The sequence below is a fragment of the Camelina sativa genome, chromosome 19, assembly GCF_030686135.1.
Source record: "Camelina sativa cultivar CO46 ecotype springtype chromosome 19, ASM3068613v1".
Classification (NCBI taxonomy): Eukaryota; Viridiplantae; Streptophyta; class Magnoliopsida; order Brassicales; family Brassicaceae; genus Camelina; species Camelina sativa.
Window position 1 is genome coordinate 901,061 of NC_141898.1, and position 19,972 is coordinate 921,032.

At 34.0% G+C, this 19,972-nt stretch overlaps 5 protein-coding genes, 1 non-coding gene and 1 pseudogene across 7 annotated transcripts; 2 read left to right on the plus strand and 5 right to left on the minus strand.

The window, feature by feature from the left end:
• The first annotated feature begins 208 nt into the window (after nt 1-208).
• Nucleotides 209-2,432, plus strand: LOC104763861 (pentatricopeptide repeat-containing protein At3g02490, mitochondrial pseudogene; annotated as a pseudogene). Its single transcript, XR_015590469.1, has one exon. The product of XR_015590469.1 is annotated as a pentatricopeptide repeat-containing protein At3g02490, mitochondrial pseudogene (transcript).
• A 96-nt stretch (nt 2,433-2,528) lies between these two features.
• On the minus strand, nt 2,529-2,632 carry LOC147920031 (U6 spliceosomal RNA). The gene has a single exon (XR_015592013.1). It is a non-coding gene; the product is annotated as a U6 spliceosomal RNA (small nuclear RNA).
• Nucleotides 2,633-3,407: 775 nt separating this feature from the next.
• Nucleotides 3,408-3,843, minus strand: LOC109130990 (small polypeptide DEVIL 2). Its single transcript, XM_087501789.1, has one exon. It carries the CDS (start codon nt 3,691-3,693, stop codon nt 3,556-3,558), a length of 138 nt encoding a protein of 45 aa, XP_087357915.1. The 5' UTR covers nt 3,694-3,843; the 3' UTR covers nt 3,408-3,555.
• A 4,782-nt stretch (nt 3,844-8,625) lies between these two features.
• Nucleotides 8,626-11,226, plus strand: LOC104763862 (uncharacterized). The gene is made up of 5 exons (XM_010487256.3): nt 8,626-8,974; nt 9,060-9,104; nt 9,429-9,740; nt 9,818-9,966; nt 10,851-11,226. Exons 1-5 carry the CDS (start codon nt 8,764-8,766, stop codon nt 11,052-11,054), a joined length of 921 nt encoding a protein of 306 aa, XP_010485558.2. The 5' UTR covers nt 8,626-8,763; the 3' UTR covers nt 11,055-11,226.
• Nucleotides 11,227-11,346: 120 nt separating this feature from the next.
• On the minus strand, nt 11,347-14,180 carry LOC104763864 (ultraviolet-B receptor UVR8). The gene is made up of 11 exons (XM_087501788.1): nt 14,026-14,180; nt 13,750-13,894; nt 13,243-13,353; nt 13,051-13,111; nt 12,853-12,968; nt 12,647-12,732; nt 12,348-12,549; nt 12,206-12,259; nt 11,991-12,104; nt 11,838-11,894; nt 11,347-11,739 (listed from the first exon to the last, which is right to left on the minus strand). Exons 1-11 carry the CDS (start codon nt 14,052-14,054, stop codon nt 11,533-11,535), a joined length of 1,182 nt encoding a protein of 393 aa, XP_087357914.1. The 5' UTR covers nt 14,055-14,180; the 3' UTR covers nt 11,347-11,532.
• An 819-nt stretch (nt 14,181-14,999) lies between these two features.
• On the minus strand, nt 15,000-16,843 carry LOC104763866 (14-3-3-like protein GF14 nu). Its single transcript, XM_010487259.2, has 5 exons — nt 16,679-16,843; nt 15,842-16,336; nt 15,610-15,732; nt 15,406-15,522; nt 15,000-15,292 (listed from the first exon to the last, which is right to left on the minus strand). The coding sequence occupies exons 2-5, from the start codon at nt 16,316-16,318 to the stop codon at nt 15,212-15,214; spliced, it is 798 nt and encodes a 265-aa protein (XP_010485561.1). The 5' UTR covers nt 16,319-16,336; nt 16,679-16,843; the 3' UTR covers nt 15,000-15,211.
• A 1,394-nt stretch (nt 16,844-18,237) lies between these two features.
• LOC104763867 (uncharacterized) lies at nt 18,238-19,812 on the minus strand. Its single transcript, XM_010487260.2, has 2 exons — nt 19,172-19,812; nt 18,238-18,825 (listed from the first exon to the last, which is right to left on the minus strand). Exons 1-2 carry the CDS (start codon nt 19,652-19,654, stop codon nt 18,400-18,402), a joined length of 909 nt encoding a protein of 302 aa, XP_010485562.1. The 5' UTR covers nt 19,655-19,812; the 3' UTR covers nt 18,238-18,399.
• Nucleotides 19,813-19,972: the final 160 nt, after the last annotated feature.

Consider the following 19,972-nt stretch of genomic DNA (forward strand, 5'->3'; position numbering starts at 1 on the left):
AGGGCTTCACACATTTTGGGCCCACCTACACGATTAAAGATCTGGTAAAGAATCAGCGAACACAAAAAGTCAAGAAAACAAGAATGTTGACAAATTCTAAAACGTTGTGGCTAAAACCGAAAACCTCAAAAAGTAAGAGGACCACAGTTTAAAAAATAAGTATAGTCGAAACCTTTTGTCTCCCTCAGAGGTTTTAGTCTAAAGCCCGAAACCATTTTCCTCTCTCTCGCCATTGCTGCTCCATCGATTCCATTCGTAAAAATCCAAACTTTTTTATTTGTTCAAATCAAAACCAAACACTACTGTTTTTGTACCTGAGATTGAAAAACAAAAACATGAGGTATCAATGGCGGTTGCTACTTTCTCGGAGCTACCGTTCATCACATCGTCTATTACTTTCTCATCAGTCCCAGTTCCAGGTAGTTTCCAATTCGACCCGATCTTTCTCTTCTTTCCTCCATGAGCTTTCTGGAGTTGCAACTTTGCAACAAAGACAGTGTCTTTATGCCTTGAGATCGCCACTGGGGAACTCTGTTTCCCGAAGTTTTTCAACTGAGCTTGTGATTAAAGAGAAACCTCCTGCTGAGGCTGTTGTGATTGATGTTTTTAGCAGATTGAAGGGTAAGGATGAGATTAGGAAAGAACTTGATTCGAATGGTATTGTGATTAGCCATGAGTTAGGACTAAGAGTTCTGAGGGAACTTGAATCAAGCCCTGATGTTGCGGTTAGGTTTTTCCAATGGGTTTTGGTGGCTTATCCTCGAAAGCTTTCCTCCAAAAGTTATAACACGATGCTGCGTATTCTTGGTGTTAATGGTCTTGTTCGTGAGTTTTGGGAACTTGTTGATGCTATGAAGAAGAAAGGACATGGTGTATCAGCTGGTGTTAGGGATAAAGTGGGTGAGAGGTTTCTAAAAGATGGTCTGGAAGGTGATTTGGAGAGGCTTAAAGAGATTTTTGCTTCAGGTTCTATAGATAATTCTGTGGACAAGGTTTGCAATAGGGTATGTAAGATTGTGATGAAGGAAGTGTGGGGTGCTGATGTGGAGAAGCAGCTAAGGGATTTGAGACTTGAGTTTCGAAGTGACCTGGTGAAGATGATTTTGGAAAAGCTTGACGTGGATCCGAGGAAAGGTTTGTTGTTCTTTAGGTGGATTGATGAGTCTGGCAATTTTAAGCATGATGAGAAGACGTATAATGCTATGGCTAGGGTTTTAGGGAAAGAGAAGTTTCTTGATAGGTTTCAACACATTATAGAAGAAACTAGGAGTGCTGGTTACGAGATGGAGATGGAGACTTATGTTCGGGTTTCAGCAAGGTTCTGTCAGACTAAAATGATTAGAGAAGCTGTTGAATTGTTCGAGTTTGCAATGGCGGGGGGTAGCAATACACCCACCCCGCACTGCTGCAGTTTACTACTCAAGAAAATTGTTACTGCGAATAAATTGGACATGGATTTGTTCTTAAGAACAGTGAAAGCGTATACTGATAAGGGCAACGTTTTGCCTGATTCTATGCTGCAGCATGTCCTCAAGTCGATGAGAAGCGTTGATAGGTTTGGACAGAGTAATGAGGTGTTGAAAGCGATGAACGAAGGTGGTTATCTTCCTAGCGGTGATCTGCAGAGTGTGATTGCTTCAGGACGAAGCCGTAAGGGCAAGAAAGATGAAGCCAATGAACTTGTCAACTTTATGGAAACCTCTGGAGATCATCTAGATGACAAAGCCATGGCGTCTTTAGTTGAAGGGCATTGTGATGCTAAAGATCTCGAAGAAGCTTCAGAGTGTTTCAAGAAGATGATTGGCAAAGAGGGAGTCTCTTATGCAGGTTATGCATTTGAGAAGCTGGTACTTGCTTATTGCAACAGTTTTAGGGCAAGAGATGCATATAAGGTTTTCACTGAGCTAGTGAAACAAAACCAGTTGAAACCTTGGCACAGTACATACAAAATCATGGTGAGGAATCTATTGATGAAGAAGGTAGCTAGAGATGGTGGGTTTGAAGAAGCTTTGAGTCTTCTACCTATGATGAAAAATCAAGGGTTCCCTCCTTTTGTGGATCCGTTCTTGGATTACTTGTCAAATAGTGGAACAAGCACTGAGGCTTTCGCTTTTCTCAAGGCTGTGACTTTAAAGAAGTTTCCATCTATTTCAATGGTTCTGCGTGTATTCGAAGCTATGTTGAAGTCTGGAAGGCATAGTGAAGCTCAGGAGTTGCTGTCTATGTCCCCAAGTTATATCCGTCGCAATGCAGAAGTTCTAGAACTCTTTAATTCCATGAAACCTGATAAATGTTCTTTAGAAAAACCTTTACCCGCTCCTGCTCAAATAGAAGCTTGAATCATTATTATAGGTTTTTGTTTGTGGACATGGGGATTAAAAAAGATTGGTCAGAGAATATTCGGCTTATACAAATCACTGTTTCTGCTCCAATTTTGCTTGCCTTATTCTGCATACTGATACTACTCTTCTATAACATAACTTGGTCTGTTCAGAGGAGAAAGAAATCGATCTATAAAGTTTTGCAAAATTTTTTTTGACCATTTCTCGATTTATGCGTGTCATCCTTGCGCAGGGGCCATGCTAATCTTCTCTGTATGGTTCCAATTTTATCAGATGTCCCCGAAGGTGACAATCAGTTAATGACTCGAGCGTTATATAAACCCTTTGGTTTACTTCCAAGTTTATCGATGTGGGGTTACGGAATAAACAAGAGAGAATTAATTATTTGGGCTTGTGGGCTTTTTGACAGGATGTCCCATCTTGAGTTTTATTGGGTTCGAAGAAAATATATTTACTTCTCTCTTTTTTTTTTTGGTAAAGCAGCGGGGAGAAGAAAATATATTAACTTCTCTCTTTATGTGTGTGTCTACACGTCCATATGGTTTCGTTCATAAATATTGTATTTTTTAATAAAAAGTTTCAAAAGTTTTTTAGCTTTTCAAGATTACAAGAATATCTATGAGTGTGTGTACTTAAGATTTGTTAAGTAAAGAAATCAATGATTTGTGTATAAAAGATTCTATAGTGATGACTGATGAACATGCACAAGTTGTAATACGAAAGCAGTGGGAGTGGCTCTCCGATCCCCTCGGTTATTTCAAATTAAATCTCCTCACGATCAGTAGAGCATTTTCTTTGATAACATATACATATGTATATATAAATACACAAAACCATATCGCGTTTTACAGTTGGTCATTTAATGATTAAACATTTTTGTCATTGCATGTTTAGATATATATGCGACGAGGCATTTACAAAGATGAATGTAAAAGACGTCAGGTGCATGCATCAAAACAGTAAACTTCATTACTGCAAAGAGTAATAAATGATAAAACTAACTTCATAACTAATGATCGTATATTAATGACTGCTCAACTTCGCTATGTATATACATATCGGACAATACAAAACAAAAGCTACCAAAATCTTTAGCATTGACATGCGTGTGCTTTCATCTTGCCCTTGAACAAACTCATATATACACGTACATACACATGTATATATGTAATATGTTTGTATTCGTATCGTATCGTAGTATTTATTAAACCAATCAATCACGTGAACAAATGAGCATCATCACACATCTTCTAATGATGTAAATCCTTCCCTTTTGTTCTTTGAGATATTTCCCAAGTCTTCTACTTTGTGATTTCTTCTCCTTTCTCTTCAAGTTCATGATGCCTTCCATATCTGTCGTCTGCGTCCTTAAGAGTCTGGTTTTATATATGATATACCAATGAGCGTATCGCAAATACCAAAAAGATGGTGAGATTTTGTATGACTAATCCTTTGAAAATATTGTTTTCAATTCTTTCCAAGCAGGAATCTTCTATGGATGTAGAGAGTGTGACTTTGTGAAGAGAGATGAGAGCTTTGGAAGATAAGTGATTTGATGGGGAAGATACTTGTTCGAATGAGTTTTTATAGGGAGAATCAATTTGTCTTCATTCTACAATTTAATAGATAAATTAATCATATGTATCTATCAGAGTATTAAAAATTTAATTATGTTCAGTGGATCAACCATATGAATAATAAAAATAATAATGCTCGAAAAATTATTATCATTTTTCATGGTTGAGTCACGTCACCAAACTTTACATAACAATGTGAAAATCCACCAACCAAGATACATTGGTCGGCCATTTGGTTGCATAACATATTCTTCTATGCAATATACTAACAAAAAAGTAATTATTTTAATCAGTAAAAATAGTATTATGTAATGAAAAACTAGTATATATATAATTTCCTTATATATATATTTTCTATATTCTTTTTTTTTTTTTTAAACATTGACCAGTTGGAGCCAATTTGCTTCAAATGAAATATACAGATCCCATAAAATGTGGATGCTTGAGTCATTTTTACTCGCAAATAAAAATACGACATTAATTTTTATAACATTAGGTTCGTTTGTCTATACTAAAATAGCTGGCAAATCATATATAAATAAATTAACTTGCAATATACCCTTTTTCAAAACAAAATAAAACCTAGTGTAACGATACATATAAAACTCAAAACCGTATTGATATCTAGTTCCATATGAATAACATACTGGTCAAACGTGCAAAAATGCACAAATATAATGGATATTTGATTCCTTCGCCGTTAAAACGAATATATTGAACTAGTTCCACTAGCAGTAACGAGTATCTAACATCTATTGCTCTTTTAAAATGGGTTAAAGTTGAAACTTCGATTTGAAATTTTTTTGCAATTTTTTTTACTATTATTAAGATAGTGTACCTTAAGAAAACTGCACTCGTTAAAGGTGCCTTAAGAAAGCAATAATCTAAAGAAACTTCGTAAGCTCAAATACCAAAAAATATTATACTGCTAAAAGCTGCCAAAGATTATGTATATGATACTTTTCATCAAACCCAACATAATTGGAACAAGATTAAGTTTTTATTTACTTGAAATTTTCGATTGTGAGCTTTTATATACAAATTTTACATAATAGCCGAAAACATAATCCCACATGTCTTTTCTCGTGTTCCACCACGAAATCAGCCGTAACTTGAACCTGGCCCTTGCTTCACACAGTTTCCAGTACTTAACCATTCATATAGTATTACGTACACAATCTCTCCATTTTGAATAGTTATATAATAAATTTAAATTAATTTGAGTTAATAACTGTTTTCAAATACCGAAACCTACATAGATATATTTTATCAGCGCCTCAATTCTTGAAAATTTGTTTTGTGTCCCCTACTATATTATAGTCCCGATTTTTCCCTATGGCATGCATGCTTCAAAAACAGAACATTTTGAACTTGTAAATATTGTTTGTTATATGTTCAACTACGTACACACAACACACACTGCATACCGTATTACGGCCGCGTACAGTCATTATAACCACAATCCATCGAAGTTTTGTTTTTTTTGTTTCTTTTATATATCAAGGAAAATAAAAGAAAACAATAATAACAATTTTAATATCTTATTATTTGAACAAAAAGACACAAGTCTTGAACTAATGTTGTCTTGGTAGTTCTTCTTGTTCAATTATTAAGAATTTCTGAAGTAAGATAACATAATAAAAATAGAGAAAGAAAACAAAACCTAACATAAAAATAAATAAATTAGAAGAAGCATGTGGAGCATGCTGCACGTGAAATTGGCATGGCTAAGGGTTTCTGTTTGGCATAACCTAGACAATTTTCGTTCAATTGTCCCCTTACTAATTAATTTACTAATACCAATACTCTAATTCGTTTCATTAGAAACCATTAACACGATAATTTTACCATATTCAATTATATGGCTTAATTAACAATGAAGTTGAAACACAATTAAGACTCACTAACCCGTATCTTGTTGCTGGTCTTGGATGATTCAAAAGATAGTGTCCGTAGTTAAAAACTTGTCCGGTGCAACGCACCAAGAAACAATTTCGACTTTGTAATTTTGGTTTACTAATCATTCGAACTAAGGCTGATTGGATTCTTGCTAATGAAGCATCCAATATCTTGGAACTAGTATTCTAGCTAGTAATCTAATCAAGATGCTTACATATACAAACATCGATGCATTATCCATCTATATTAATATTCCTTGACCCATACTTTTGTCCTTAGTGTATTTCTATGCGCCACTTTGAACACTTATTTAACTAAAAGTCTCCTAATCATTGTGGTACTTTAATTTTCTAATGAAATTTTGTTATTAGATAAAAAAATATAGACGATATGTCTCCAAACATTTTATCATAGAGGCTTAACGGGCCATTAAATAAAGAATTAACGGGCCTTAACAGGCTAAGTTATAACTTGCGATTAAGTAACTTTTTATGGACCCAATTGAGTTTTACTGGGCTTTAAATATCGTATACTTTTGTCAAAGAAATTTCGAAGCTATAAAAAAGTCAAAAACTGATGAACACGAAAGAGCAGAGATCTCCAAAGATCCTTACTTTGATTTGATTATTTCCTGTGTTTTCTCCGACCTATTCAGATGTATAAAGGTAGGCCTGGGCATTCGGTTAACCATTCGGTTTCGGTTCGGTTGTATTCGGTTTCGGTTATTTTGGATATAGTAATATAGTAACCATTTGGATATTTTTGAAATTTCGGTTCGGTTCGGTTCGGTTTCTTTCGGTTCGGTTTCGGTTTGGTTATTTAAATAAATAACCATAACTAACATAAATTATATTAACATTAACCAAATAAACCAAATATAACCAAAACTAACCGAATATAACCAAAATTAACCAAATATACAATAACAAAAATACAAAAAAAAAAAAAAAATATTGATTCAATTTTACAAAAATAGTATTTAACTTTGTAAATTCAAAATAATAACATTTATATATATTGATTATTCAAAATATTTAATTGTTTTGAATCTAGAAATAATTTATATTTTAAGTTTATTTTATAGTTTGCATAATATTAAGTATATAATATTTGATATCTTCTAGGTTTTCGGATATTTCGGTTAACCATTTAATTGTCGGTTCGGTTCGGTTCGGTTTCGGTTAGTTTGGATATAGATTTTACTAACCATTCGGGTATTTGAAAAATTTCGGTTCGGTTCGGTTTGGTTTTTTTCGGTTCGGTTTCGGTCGGTTATTTGGTTATCGGTTATTTTGCCCAGCCCTATATAAAGGTTTCATCACAGACAAGACAACAATATAATGGCGATTGTATGATCATCATAGTGTGATGAGGAAGCTATCATAAAAGAGAAAGATAGAGTTTAATAAGATAAGAGCTGAAAGACCTATACAAAACTTGGATTTAGGTGCGGTAACACATAAAATAGTTACCATAAAATTCGAATGTCGAGTGTCCATGGAATTCAAATCTAACTCTTGTACCAAAAATAATAGCGGAATGTGTTAATTTTGCTTTCAGAGTAATTTAAATGAAAACATGGACCATAACTGAGATCAGATGATGAATGTGACATGATGATTATAACATGCACGTGGTTTACATATGCAACACAAAGCTACTCCCTCCCTTTTATTTGTCCACTTTTTTTGTTATTGTTGTTGTTGTTATCTTTGGAATGCTTAGAAAGAGAATTCCATATTTCATGCTATATATTGAAAACAACCATAAGCATTCATAGTGGGTTGGTCCATCACAACAATTCACATGTTACCTAGACCAAGCTCCTTAGAAATCAAAGATAACGTCCTGCTTAATCGATATCACATAGTTTGAAATGTTGTTTATATGTAATTCACTTTATACATAGTTGATTCTCTTGGTCTCTAAAACATAAAATTGACTTCCAAATATACATATGGACAGCGTTAGAGGTTTCAGCTAAAGAAGAGAAGCTGTTACAACAAAAGGTTAGGCATCAATCAATGAATGATAGATATGTCATTTTCATATTATTCTATTGTGATGAATTTCAGATATGTGGATATATAGGTAGGAGACTATGTTATCAACGATAAACATCTTATTCACTATATCTCACACATTCATAAATGAGACTATAAACATCAACTTCGCGTATCAACCCGGACTAACTCATAAGTGAATAGAACCAGCTGCCATAACTTTCAACTCATCCGTAGCTCATAAATAGTATGTAGTCGAGATTCGAGATTCGAGAATATTAATGTTTATAATAAAGAGAGCAATAACAGACTATGTACATACATACTCCTTTTCTTCTCTTTATATATAAGTTTTTAAAAAATTCAGACATGTTAATTATAAGATCAAATAAAATTTTCACACATGTAAATTATAAATTTTTCTATTTGCAATTTTTTTTTCAGTCAATTTGATAACAGTGAAAAATAGGCAAACATGTTAAATCAATCAATCTTGTCAGACTAATCAGTTCCATACTTGAAGTTTTAACTGTCACTATACAAATTAAAACATTAAAAAGAAACCAGAACTAATATAGATCATAACCTTTCGAGGAAAAATTGGAACAAGCCAAGTGAATTTGTTTACTATATATGGATTACACCCAAAAAGCAGAAGACAAAAAAGTTCAAACTTTATTGTGAGATTTTATTATATCTAAGTCATCCAATTATAGTTCAACATATAATTATCTTATAATATTTTTCAAGAGATATTATATTGAAATACCCTATATAACGAAACAAAATTAAAGATGAGTCAGAAAACTACAAAGCAAGTCAATATCTTAAGTAATAATAAAAAACCAAAAAAAAACTCAACGATGCCTTTAACATTCAAAGGTACATTGCCTCCCTCTCACAATCCTCCGTTGCTCTTTCATAGCAAAATATTCAGTTCTAATGGCTTTGCATGGCGAAGAGCTTGAGTTTAACTTTAACCTAAGAGAATTGACTCGAAAAGGTCATTTTCGCAGTCATGTAACTTGCGAAAATGGAATATCTAGAAGGTTCTCTGCCTCATGTGTCCGAAGCTTCAGAGAAGATCACAAGTCTTGTACAACAAACTTCACCATCCCTAGTACTCTGTCTTCTCCTGGCTACTCCCTCAAAGGTATATTAAATGTATAACCTCTCTTTATTATGATATATCTTGTTTCTTAGAAAAATGTTTTGTAATTTTGATATTTTTGTGACAGATGAGATTGACCCATCAGATTATTCCTTCACTAGTGCACTCAAGGGTAAGTTTCGAAGATTGAAACTTTTGAGAATTTCGACCTATTCTAAGCATTTGCTAATTTGAATAACTAATCAAACCATCGGGTGCTACGTCGTATTTATAGTAATTGTTGTCAATTAAGAAAAAGCTAAAAAGACAATTCTGCTAAAATCATTACGTTTCGATAAATCTTTGTTCAAATTTGAATCAACAACTAAGTCATTATATTACACTGTATTAGTTTGTTTATATATCATTGCTAATAATAAAAGGAAGCTCTGTTATACAAGAACAGAGAAAATACAATAATAACTTTTTAAAAAGTTTTGTTTTATTTGCTAAACAGCATTGCAAGCAAAAACAATGTACAAGAAGAAATGTGATTGGTTGAAACCAGAAGGGGTTGTTGAGCTAAACTCGAAATGGAACGAAGCAGAGAAGTACATCTGCAATCCTTTGTCTGGTGAAGTTCCTATAGAGTGTTTGTCTTCTAGAACCCTAAATTCAAGATCCTTCAGAAACTTATCCACCACGCATTCTCCTCCATTCACGATTTTGCCTTCCAATCATAATTTCAACAATCCAAGAACGATTAATACTCCTACCGTCAGAATCATTCATGAGGATTCTAGATCTCCATATCCTGTTCTTATCCAAGGTGATTGTTAATGATCTCGATTTATTTAATGGGTTTTTATTTATAACCAAAAAGAGTTTGGGGGTGTTTTTGAGCAGAAAAGAAAGTTGTGGGGTTGAAACGAGACGTGGGTGTCCAGAGTGCACCGGCCACGACGTCGCCGATCATGGAGAGATCAACGAAAAGACAGGTGGAAGATGATGATTCGCCGGTTGAGTATGCACTAAAGTTGAAAGCTCAACAAGAGGTACACATATGTTCAATTTTGCTATGATAATTCTTGATTTAACACAACACATTCATTATTAATTTAAACATTTTTATAAAATTTGGGTCGATAATCAAATGCTCTTACTGTATATAAGTATAACTCGTGATATAATCAACGGTAACATAGACAACTAGTACAAGATTCTTCTCTCTCAAAAAGAAGCGTTTTAAAAGTAAAATTTTGTCTAAGAAAAAAAAAGTTACTTTTATGTTAAACATGTTTAGATTAAATTTGGAAAGGGGCATCATACTCATTTAGTTATGCCCTTTGAGAACAATATTAACTTAGTAACAATGATTATCAATTCTGGTACTACGATTTTGCATTGGGCCATTCGAAATAATTGAAATCATGTAAATAAAGGTACTGTACGTAATCATTGCATAAAACTTTGAATTCGTTTGTGCAATTAGATTCTTTCACAGATAAGAGAACACAAACTACATGAATGCTCAGTGTATAATTTTCGTTTTTTTAATCATAGAGTAGACAGTGATGAGACTCCACGTTTTGTTTGTTTATACATAAAAATACTGTATCCCTTTTGAGATGTGTCTTCTTCATGATATTTTGATTATAAAAATGACAAATGGTGATACAATACGTTGATAGTAGTATCCATCATAGAAAACACAGAATCGTCCAACTTCGATTTTCTAATTATTTCATGAAAAATCTTCTATTGGACCCCATGTTATGATTTTGTGTAGTCTACATTGAAAAGGCTTAATATATATATATGTGCACGTTTGTATATATACCCAAAGATACTTTTACGAGTTGAACCATTCAACCAATAACAGTTTTTTTATAGTGATTAACCCACCTGATTAGTTGCTTATGTTGACGGGTGTTTTCAGGATTTGAAGGATGTCAAGTCAGAAGAAGAAAAGGAGCAAAATATGATAAGGAAAGAAATCGAAGAAGACGATAGAGAGAAGGAGACAAAAAAGAAAAGAGGAAGTAGGTGTTTGTCCTGGATGAGGAAAATGCATAGACAACCAAGAAAATCCAAATGCATCTTTCTCATTTGTCTTCCTCATCTTATCAATACTACTTGTTGAACCAATAATATTCTAGTAAGAAATAAAAGAAAGACCATCATTGGTTTACACAATAATAATGTAGCACTGGTTTCAACATCATATGCTTGTGTCTCTCTCCATTTTTTACTTGGTGTATTTGAAGTATGTAACTTCATATTATATGAAATTTATTGAAGTTTTTTCGTTGGTACACGTTACATGTTTTTAAATTTTGTTTTATAAGATTGTAAAAGACAACTTTTTTGTTCAAGTTTTTTTGTTTTTAACAAACTAAGGACTCTGGCATTACCAATATCTCCCACTATCAAAATTATTTGTAAAATTTTCCTTGAAATCAAAATTACTCTTACAAAAAGATTATTTCATAGGGAAATAAGCATGTTTTTGCCCCTTTCCTTTTTATAAATTACATACTCTCCTTTTGCCATCCTTAGTATGAATCACATTGCTTTTCTTCTCTTCATAACTTGTTCATTGACTGGTATGCCATTGAGGATCAAATATCATCGGACTTCCATTCAACAACTGCAAGAGTGTGGCGGCCACCACAAGCGATCGACTTAGCTGACCATTTTCCTTCTTCTTCTTCGTCGGCATGATTAAAGCTTCCTTCAGGTGGAGGTATCATTATAGGTAATTCCAATGGTTGTCCTGTTGTTACTTTCCTTCCATATCCAAGTCTACCATGATCTCCTCTACCAAACTGATCCAAAAGAGAAACATGATCAGAGAGGGACGAATGTTTTTATAAGGCTTCAGGACTAAACCCGAAAGCAGTTTTCTTGGTTTGAAGGGACTAACCGAGAAGATTCTGCCATCTCTTGTCAAAGCAACTGAATGTGTTCCCCCACAAGAAACCTAATTTTTTAGGAAAGAAGAGATCTCAAGATTATTAAAAGTTAAATGCTTTACCTGAATGATAGATCACTCACTGAAGTTTGAAGCATTACTTACCTGAATTATATCTTCTTCAGATAGAAGATTTACTTTCTGTGGAACCATTTTGCTGCTCTTGTCATTGTCACCGAACCCTAGTCTTCCGTGCTCTCCTCTTCCCCAACCATACACCTAAGAATCAGAAGACCAATTAATCATATCTACCACATGGTGAGAATGAGAATGAGAAGAGAAGGGAATATAGAAACTTTGAGAATGAGTTATTCTACTACCTCTCCTGTATCGGTTAAAGCCGTTGAATGCCACCCACCAGCAGCAATATCGACCTACAGATGCGTTTCACAACATCAGAATCACTTTTTACAAGTTTAATGGGTATAAATAGGAATCAAGAAAAGGGAAAAAAAGCCGAACCAAAGTGAGATCATCAAGGCCTTGGACTGGAACAGGATGAGATGTTGGCTGGGTGTCACCGGTTCCAAGATGTCCGTATTCGTTATTACCCCATGCCAATAATCTGCCACCTTCTTCAAGAGCCAGATTATGAAATGCTCCAACAGCGATAAGACGAACATATTCAAGACCTTGAACTCTTACAGGAACAGATATTTGTTTTCTGTAATTTGGAGGAAACCAAACTCAACACTCAAGTAATAGCTTAAGAATGCACAAAATGAATGCTATTGATATGAGTTTAATTGTTCTCTATATACATGTCACCAGGAGGCCAAGGTTGACCCCAAGTCCACACATGACCTTCACGTGTCAGAACCACCGAGTGAGTACCACCTGCAGCTACCTGTTCAGAAAATTAGACCTCAAATGGTTTATTCATACATCAACATCAAAGAGTAGAAACACAGATTTAGTTTTGAGGCAATGCAGAGAGGTTTTAGAATTAGAATACAAGCAAGTTTACCTGTCGGACTGTAAGTTTCGGGGCACAACGCTTAGGTATCACAATATCTCTTCGCACGGGCCTACCCATCTCGTCTTTTAAAGGCTCTTCACCACATTGTCCATACTCATTCCCACCTACGTGCATTTCATAATCAATTTCAATAGGTTTCAACAAGCAAAACATATAGAGAGAATGAAACAATAACACAGGTGTTACCCCACGCATATGCTCGGCCCTGATCATTAACAGCTAAACAATGCCAACCACCAATTGCTGCCTATTAAAATAACAGTACATTTTAAAGGTATTCATTACAAAACAATACATTCAAAGGTAAAAACTAAAAACACTAAACAGTAACGAAATTCACAATAGATTAGTAGAAGAAGAAAAAAAAAAAGATCAAACCTGAGTGATCTTGACATTGGCAAGAGCCTTAACTCGACTAGGGATGTTTTCTGTTTTTGTTTCTGGTGGGTGTCCTAATGTACCTCTTTGATTCCAACCCCATGTAAACATCTGAGACCAGTTCAAAAAACCATGTAACATAACTTAGTGAAATAGAGCTTTTAAAATCTTAACTTGGCCAATTCAAGTCACCAAAAGTACTGAAATAAGAACCAGAATCAGACCAATTCCATGATAACAAAACCAAAACCTGTTAAAGAAAACAACTTTGAGCTATTGGCCAACTTCTAATAAAGATTCACAGCTAGGAGACTTTTCAAACAACAGGGGAAGACAAATAAACAAACCATGTTTCTAGTTCCTTCAAATCTTAAGAGAACTTGTAAAACCAAACAGTAAACGCCCTCTTCTTTTTTGGCTATAACAGATAAATATGAGCTCCCCTAATACATAAAAGACCAAATTAAAACAAGACAAATCTCATTCCAATGAATATTCGGATAGTACCGTGCCATCATCGCAAATGGCGAGGGAGTTACGGCTACCAGAGACAACGGAGCGAACAGAGTAAGGCTCAAGAGCTTTAACGACACAAGCCCATTCCTTGTCTTCGTTGGTACCAATTCCTAGTTGCCCATCTTCTCCAGAGCCCCTGAAAAGCAAAAAAAAAAAAACAAGAAGATAACAAGATAGAGTGAGAGACCAAGTACTAACAAAAGCGAGTGAAAAAAAAAATCGAAACTTTGATAAGTAGAGAGAGTTGTGAAGAGAATAGTATTAGACCAGGCTATGATTGAAGTAGCTGAAACCATTTGAGAAAGAGAGAGAGACGAGAGAGGAGAGAGAGAAGGTGAATGAATGCACAAAGACAAGCGGAAAAAAGCAAAGCAGTGGGATTCGAGGAGGGGGATGGTAATAATAATAGCGATGTGTGTTTTTATGTTAAGTATGTGTCTAATTACTTAATTAATACTAATAGGAATAATATTCTTTTTTTTTTTCAACAAAAGAATCAGCTCAAACGAGCCAATTAGAAAGAAAATTGTCTATAAACAAAACATGAAGCGGAGACACACGCGCTTGGCGTGCTAAAGAATCCGCTCGTAATAGGAATAATATTCATAATCACTAAAAACATTTATTTGCGTATATTCGTATTTCAAAAAGGTAAATGCTCAATTAAACTATTGATTTTAGCATATGTGTTCGGAGTTATTGACGAGATTTTTTTCAGTTTCTAGTAATGTTAGTTGAATATACTCCTCCATTTCAAAATATTAAGCAAAACAAGCAGATTAAGAAATCTTTACTTTTAACAAGTTCAACCAATTAGAAACAATACTGCATAATATAAAATACTAAACTAATCTAAAAGTTGCATTAAAATTTGAAAACATACTATATTATGAAACAACAAATTTCTCTAAAACATCTTATATTTTGAAACAGAGAGAGTAAAAAAATTCTATACAAAATATAAATACACGTATGGGAAACATGAATAAAAAAGGAACAACAGAAAATGATAAATAAAGACAATAAATTTAAATGTATCATGTATGGAAAGAGACCCATGAGTGTTACTACTGCACAAAAGGAAAATAAATTATGACATGAAGAATAATGCTTTGCCCAAAAAAAAAAAAAAAAGACATTTTGGAAATTATTTTTGTTCTATTGTCTCACGATTCTTTAAAGATGAATTAAAATAGTTTTGTTTCTTCTTTCTTCACTCCTTAAGTACTTAACAAGCAATATCGCGAGAATCAGCGATCAGGAGCTTTTTAAAAGCCAACCAACTAAAGAAAAGAGAACAGAGGTTTTTAAGTTTTCTAAGAGAATATCAAATAATGATCTTTCTCGCTGCTACTACAAACCCCAATAATAATCATATCATATGTTTTTGGAAACTAAAGCCAAATCCGTACCATTACATACTTAGAAACATCTCTTCCTCTCTACCATCTGGTCAATGCCCTGTCTCTGCTGGTTTCCCCTCTTCCGGCTCATGTTTTGACGCCTCCTTGATCTCATCACCACCCACCTCATCCTGAAAATGAGCAACACATCAGCGTTTAGTCGAAATCTCTCGGTAAAGAAGCTTAGATTGCGAGGATATGGGTTAATGGGAAGAACAATTCAAGGAGGGAGACAAAAGCTTACATTGATGTCAGAAGTCCAGAGGGTCAAATTGTCACGGAGAAGTTGCATTATCAGTGTACTGTCTTTGTATGATTCTTCTCCTAATGTATCCAGCTCAGAAATGGCCTCATCAAAAGCCTGCGAAAAAAAAACAATATTAAGCAATCTTGAACAAGTGTTAAAAAGTCTGAAAGTACCATAACATCCCGTAGGGTAAAAACAAACCTGTTTTGCAAGACTGCAAGCACGATCAGGTGAGCTGAGAATCTCATAGTAGAAGACAGAGAAGTTAAGAGCAAGTCCCAATCTAATCGGATGAGTAGGAGCTAACTCAGCAAGTGCAATATCCTGCATTATAAGAAAAAGGACATATGTAAAAGCATTCATCAATACAACCCCCTTGACTGGTCTCAAGCAGCAAATTTAGATAGATGTTCAAACTTAAAAGAGTTTGTACCTGAGCTGACTTGTAAGCAACAAGGGTACTCTCTGCAGATTCCTTCCGATCAGCACCAGTCTTAAACTCAGCAAGGTACCTGTGGTAATCACCTTTCATTTTGAGGTAAAAGACTTTGGACTCAGGCAAAGATGCAGTTGGAACAAGGTGAGAATCCAAAAGATTCAATATTCCATCACAGATTCTGTTAAGTTCGGTTTCGATCTTTCCTCTGTAGTTCTTGATAATCGAAACATGATCATCGTTGCCTCTGCTTTCTTCCTTTTGTTCAATGGAAGATATGATCCTCCAGGAAGCTCTCCTAGCACCAATAACGTTCTTGTAAGCAACAGACAAGAGGTTTCTCTCTTCCACAGTAAGCTCATCGGTGTCAACAGTCTTTGCGACTTTCTCCATGAACTCAACCATTTCCTCATAACGTTCAGCTTGCTCAGCTAACTTGGCTAAGTACACATTCTCTTCCCTCAAAGACGACATCTTCTGTGTTATTAGATCCTGTTTTTTCAAAATCCATTAACAAAATTTTATGAGCATCACCACTGTATATACCAACATAATTCCCAATAAATTACGAAAATCACAAAAGAGAACAACGGTTTCGTGTTTTCAACCATTTTCTCGTACGGATCAATCCTCAATTACGAAAAAGCATAAAAGGAACAATATGCCGACAGATAAACACAAGACCTAGAAATAAACCTAGATTATGCCAGATCTCGAAATAACAAGGAACACATACGATACAAAGATACGAAGTCGAGGAAACAAAAACATGAACGAGCAACACAAGAATGGTTCGTCGAGCAGAGAGAGAGAGACCAGATCCGGGGAGCTTACCGTGGGGGGGATTTTGGAATTAGGGATTGTCGAATTCGAAGCTTGTGAGTCTTGTGACTTTGTGAAGGGGGGAAGTGAGAAATTAGGGGGAAAAAGGGAAGAAGAGACTGGGCTTTGATTTTTGGAGAAAGTAAAGAAGAAAAAGGCCCAATAATAATTCGACAAGTGTCTAACGGTGTTGACCCGTCAAAGACTTTAAATAAACGTGAAAAATAATATTTTTACACATGGATTGGGCCCTGATTCCATTTATAGGATAAAAAGTCATTAAAGAGTTTGTATGCCGTGCATTGTTGGTAATTTGACTATATTGTGTTTTCAAATAAATTTGGTTCTATTTCCGTCGAATTTGAGAAATCATAAAATTTGAGAAGAAAAACGAATTACTTTAATTTCGGCTTTCACATTGATGTTCGACACAAATTTCTTCAAATGTTCACAATACACTATAATCCTCTGTATATTAATAAAGAAACATTTTGTTGAAAATGTTGATATGTTATCCCGTAGCAATTTAAAGATTTAATAACTTAAGATAAACAATTTACAAAAATAAATCGTTTAATTTATTAAATTTACTATTAAAACATATAAAGAAATCTTTATTTCATTATTATTTACACAAATGTGTCATTAGAATATATAAAGTAATGTTTATTTTTGTTAGTTTTTAAAATGAAAGACTTCATCAACTATTAAAAAAATAAAATATAGTTAATAATTTAATTATCATTTTATAACATATTTAATTATGTAAAGTAAATTACATTTCATAAATTATTAAAAACTTATTCATCTATTTAACTTTTTGAAATACAAAACTTATTCTTCGATTTAAAAATATTTGATAACTATTCAAGTATTCCCTCTGTTTTACAATAAATGTTATTTTGACACATTTCACACAAATTAAAAAAATATTAAAAGATTCATATATATACTTATTTAATAAATGTTTAATGGGTTAGTTTAGTCATAGATTAAGGGTAAAACTATAAAATCTAATGAAAAGATGCATTGAAAAAATAAAATAGTACATTGGAAATGTAAAATGACACTCTTTGTAAACAAATATAAAATTCTAAAATGACAATCTTTATGAAACAAAAGAGTATATACTAAAATTAATTATTAAAATAATCTTATAAATAAATAACATTATCACAATTATCACAATAATTAACATTATTTTCCACAATTCACCGGAGAAATATATTATTTATACAAAATAATTAATTGTAAATTTGAATTAAAAAAAATATGTGTAAAACTATTATTATGACACATTAAATTCCAAATAATAATTTTATTTGAGTCGATTTATCTCGCATATATTGCAGATTATTACCTAGTTGTACATTAAGACCGATTAATAAAAAAAACAAATCGATTGGTACAATCACATACAAGTTGAGTCGAATTGATTGACTTTAGATGATGGCAAGGGATATACCGAGTTATAGAATATGTGTGTCGTTATCTCGATAATATAAACTCAAGACGTAAAGGATATATATACGAAAGAAAATATATAACCTGTCATAAAAATAGGAGATAAATATATATAACTTGTCGTAATTTTTTATTTTATTTTTAAAGAGAGATTAAAGCATAGATGTGCATACATGTTTTGTATAGTGTGGTTTAGTTGAATAAAAATAGGAGATAAATATAGAAATGAGGGCCGCAAGTCCAAGCAAGGCAAACTTGAACTTAAACTTCTAGGGACATCCGATACCCGCACACTTCATTTTTACTTGGTTCCGAAGCAGCAAAAGTTGTAGTTGAATTTGGCAGAAGTTGAGCATCTTAGAATTCATTTTGTCGACTCTTTCGGTATATTGAGCTTTTCTAAGTATATCCCACGACGTGACCTCTGAACACTCTTGAACCAATACACGTGCTTCATTTAATAAATCCTTGAATTTCTTCAGTTCCTCAACATCTACACCTTGAAGCAGTTCGATCTCTAAGATTATTCGAAGCAACTCCTCCAACGTTGATGCGAGCTCCTCAGATAGAGTTTTGAACCTAAACACCTTCTTAGTCTCTATAATCACCAGTAACACGAGAGCAGAGACCTCAGCTTCCCCAGCAGCACTTGGTTCGAGTTCATTCACCTCGAAATCCCCATGACTCAAATTCAACTAGCCAAAACCATCAATCAACATATCAGAAATTGGTTATTTACTCTCTAGGACTCGAGCTCAACCATGCATGAAGACCAAGTCCGTCTTTGGTTTTAGCACGAGAGGAAACTTTTGGACAATTCGTAAAACAACACACTTTTAAGTTTATGTTCCAAACATATATAGTAACATAACATTACAAGTTTTTTTTCCAAAAAAAAAATATCAAAAAAGTTTTTTTTTCCCCCAAGAATAACACAAATTCAGGATATTTTCCACTAATTTTTCGGTTTTCTATTATTATAAATTGTTTTAATTTAAAATTTAAAAATTTATAGAAGGTTACATATTACTCAGTACTCACCTTGTTTCCAATCACTCCTCCCAGGAGTTCAGAGACCCCAGCTCCTACAGCTCCCACAACAGCAGATACTGCTTCAAATTTACTCTCCATGTTCGTAATCGGCTGTTGGTTCATACAACTTTTAGTGGCTTCCATCGTAACCATAGACTCCAACTGGTTCCTAAGCTGGATAAGCTGTACTTGAAACTGGCAGAACATGAACATCTTCTCCTTGATATTCTTGACTCTTCTGGCATATACAGATTTATCGATTAAATCCCACTTCTTGATGACTGAACACTTCTCAACCAGTACACGAGCATCATCTATTGTGGCCTTGAGATTCTTTAGTTCCCCAACACCACGCATCGACTCGATCTCTGTGACTACCGGAAGCAATGCCTGCACGGTTGATGCGAGATCCTCACATACAGAACTGAACGAGCACACCATCTTAACCTCTTCAAGCAAAAGTGTCATGAACGAAGTAAGTGGAAGATGCATCCTTGATTCAGATAAAGCTCACAAAGTTGTACGATAGTAATAATTTTTTATCTCTCTTGAAGTGGAGTGCTTTTTGGCAATGTGGGTAAGGGTAAGTATATGTATAGCTAATATTTATAGCTCTACTAAGGTCTTTCATGGGTTTACGGTCATAAGACGTTAATGCTTCTTCCTCCCACTTTCCTTCCTTATTAATACTTCCAAAAATGATAGACTTTAACCTCTCGATTAGAGAACAAAGTCTATACGCGTATTTAAGAACTACTATTCCAAAAACTTCCAAAACGTATTGTCTTTGTTTAAGCAAATGTGTCTAGA

Coding starts and splice junctions, on each gene's coding strand:
- LOC109130990 (XM_087501789.1), bottom strand. CDS start 3,693: ATGGAAGGCATCATGAACTTGAAGAGAAAGGAGAAGAAATCACAAAGT.
- LOC104763862 (XM_010487256.3), top strand. CDS start 8,764: ATGGCTTTGCATGGCGAAGAGCTTGAGTTTAACTTTAACCTAAGAGAA. Junction 9,105..9,428: donor CTTCACTAGTGCACTCAAGG/GTAAGTTTCGAA, acceptor TTTGCTAAACAG/CATTGCAAGCAAAAACAATG. Junction 9,967..10,850: donor AGTTGAAAGCTCAACAAGAG/GTACACATATGT, acceptor GGGTGTTTTCAG/GATTTGAAGGATGTCAAGTC.
- LOC104763864 (XM_087501788.1), bottom strand. CDS start 14,054: ATGGTTTCAGCTACTTCAATCATAGCCTG. Junction 12,969..13,050: donor GGGCCGAGCATATGCGTGGG/GTAACACCTGTG, acceptor AAATGCACGTAG/GTGGGAATGAGTATGGACAA. Junction 11,740..11,837: donor GAGATGGCAGAATCTTCTCG/GTTAGTCCCTTC, acceptor CTTTTGGATCAG/TTTGGTAGAGGAGATCATGG.
- LOC104763866 (XM_010487259.2), bottom strand. CDS start 16,318: ATGTCGTCTTTGAGGGAAGAGAATGTGTACTTAGCCAAGTTAGCTGAG. Junction 15,733..15,841: donor TTGCTTACAAGTCAGCTCAG/GTACAAACTCTT, acceptor CTTATAATGCAG/GATATTGCACTTGCTGAGTT. Junction 15,293..15,405: donor TCTGGACTTCTGACATCAAT/GTAAGCTTTTGT, acceptor GCTCATTTTCAG/GATGAGGTGGGTGGTGATGA.
- LOC104763867 (XM_010487260.2), bottom strand. CDS start 19,654: ATGCATCTTCCACTTACTTCGTTCATGACACTTTTGCTTGAAGAGGTT. Junction 18,826..19,171: donor GAGGAGTGATTGGAAACAAG/GTGAGTACTGAG, acceptor GGTTTTGGCTAG/TTGAATTTGAGTCATGGGGA.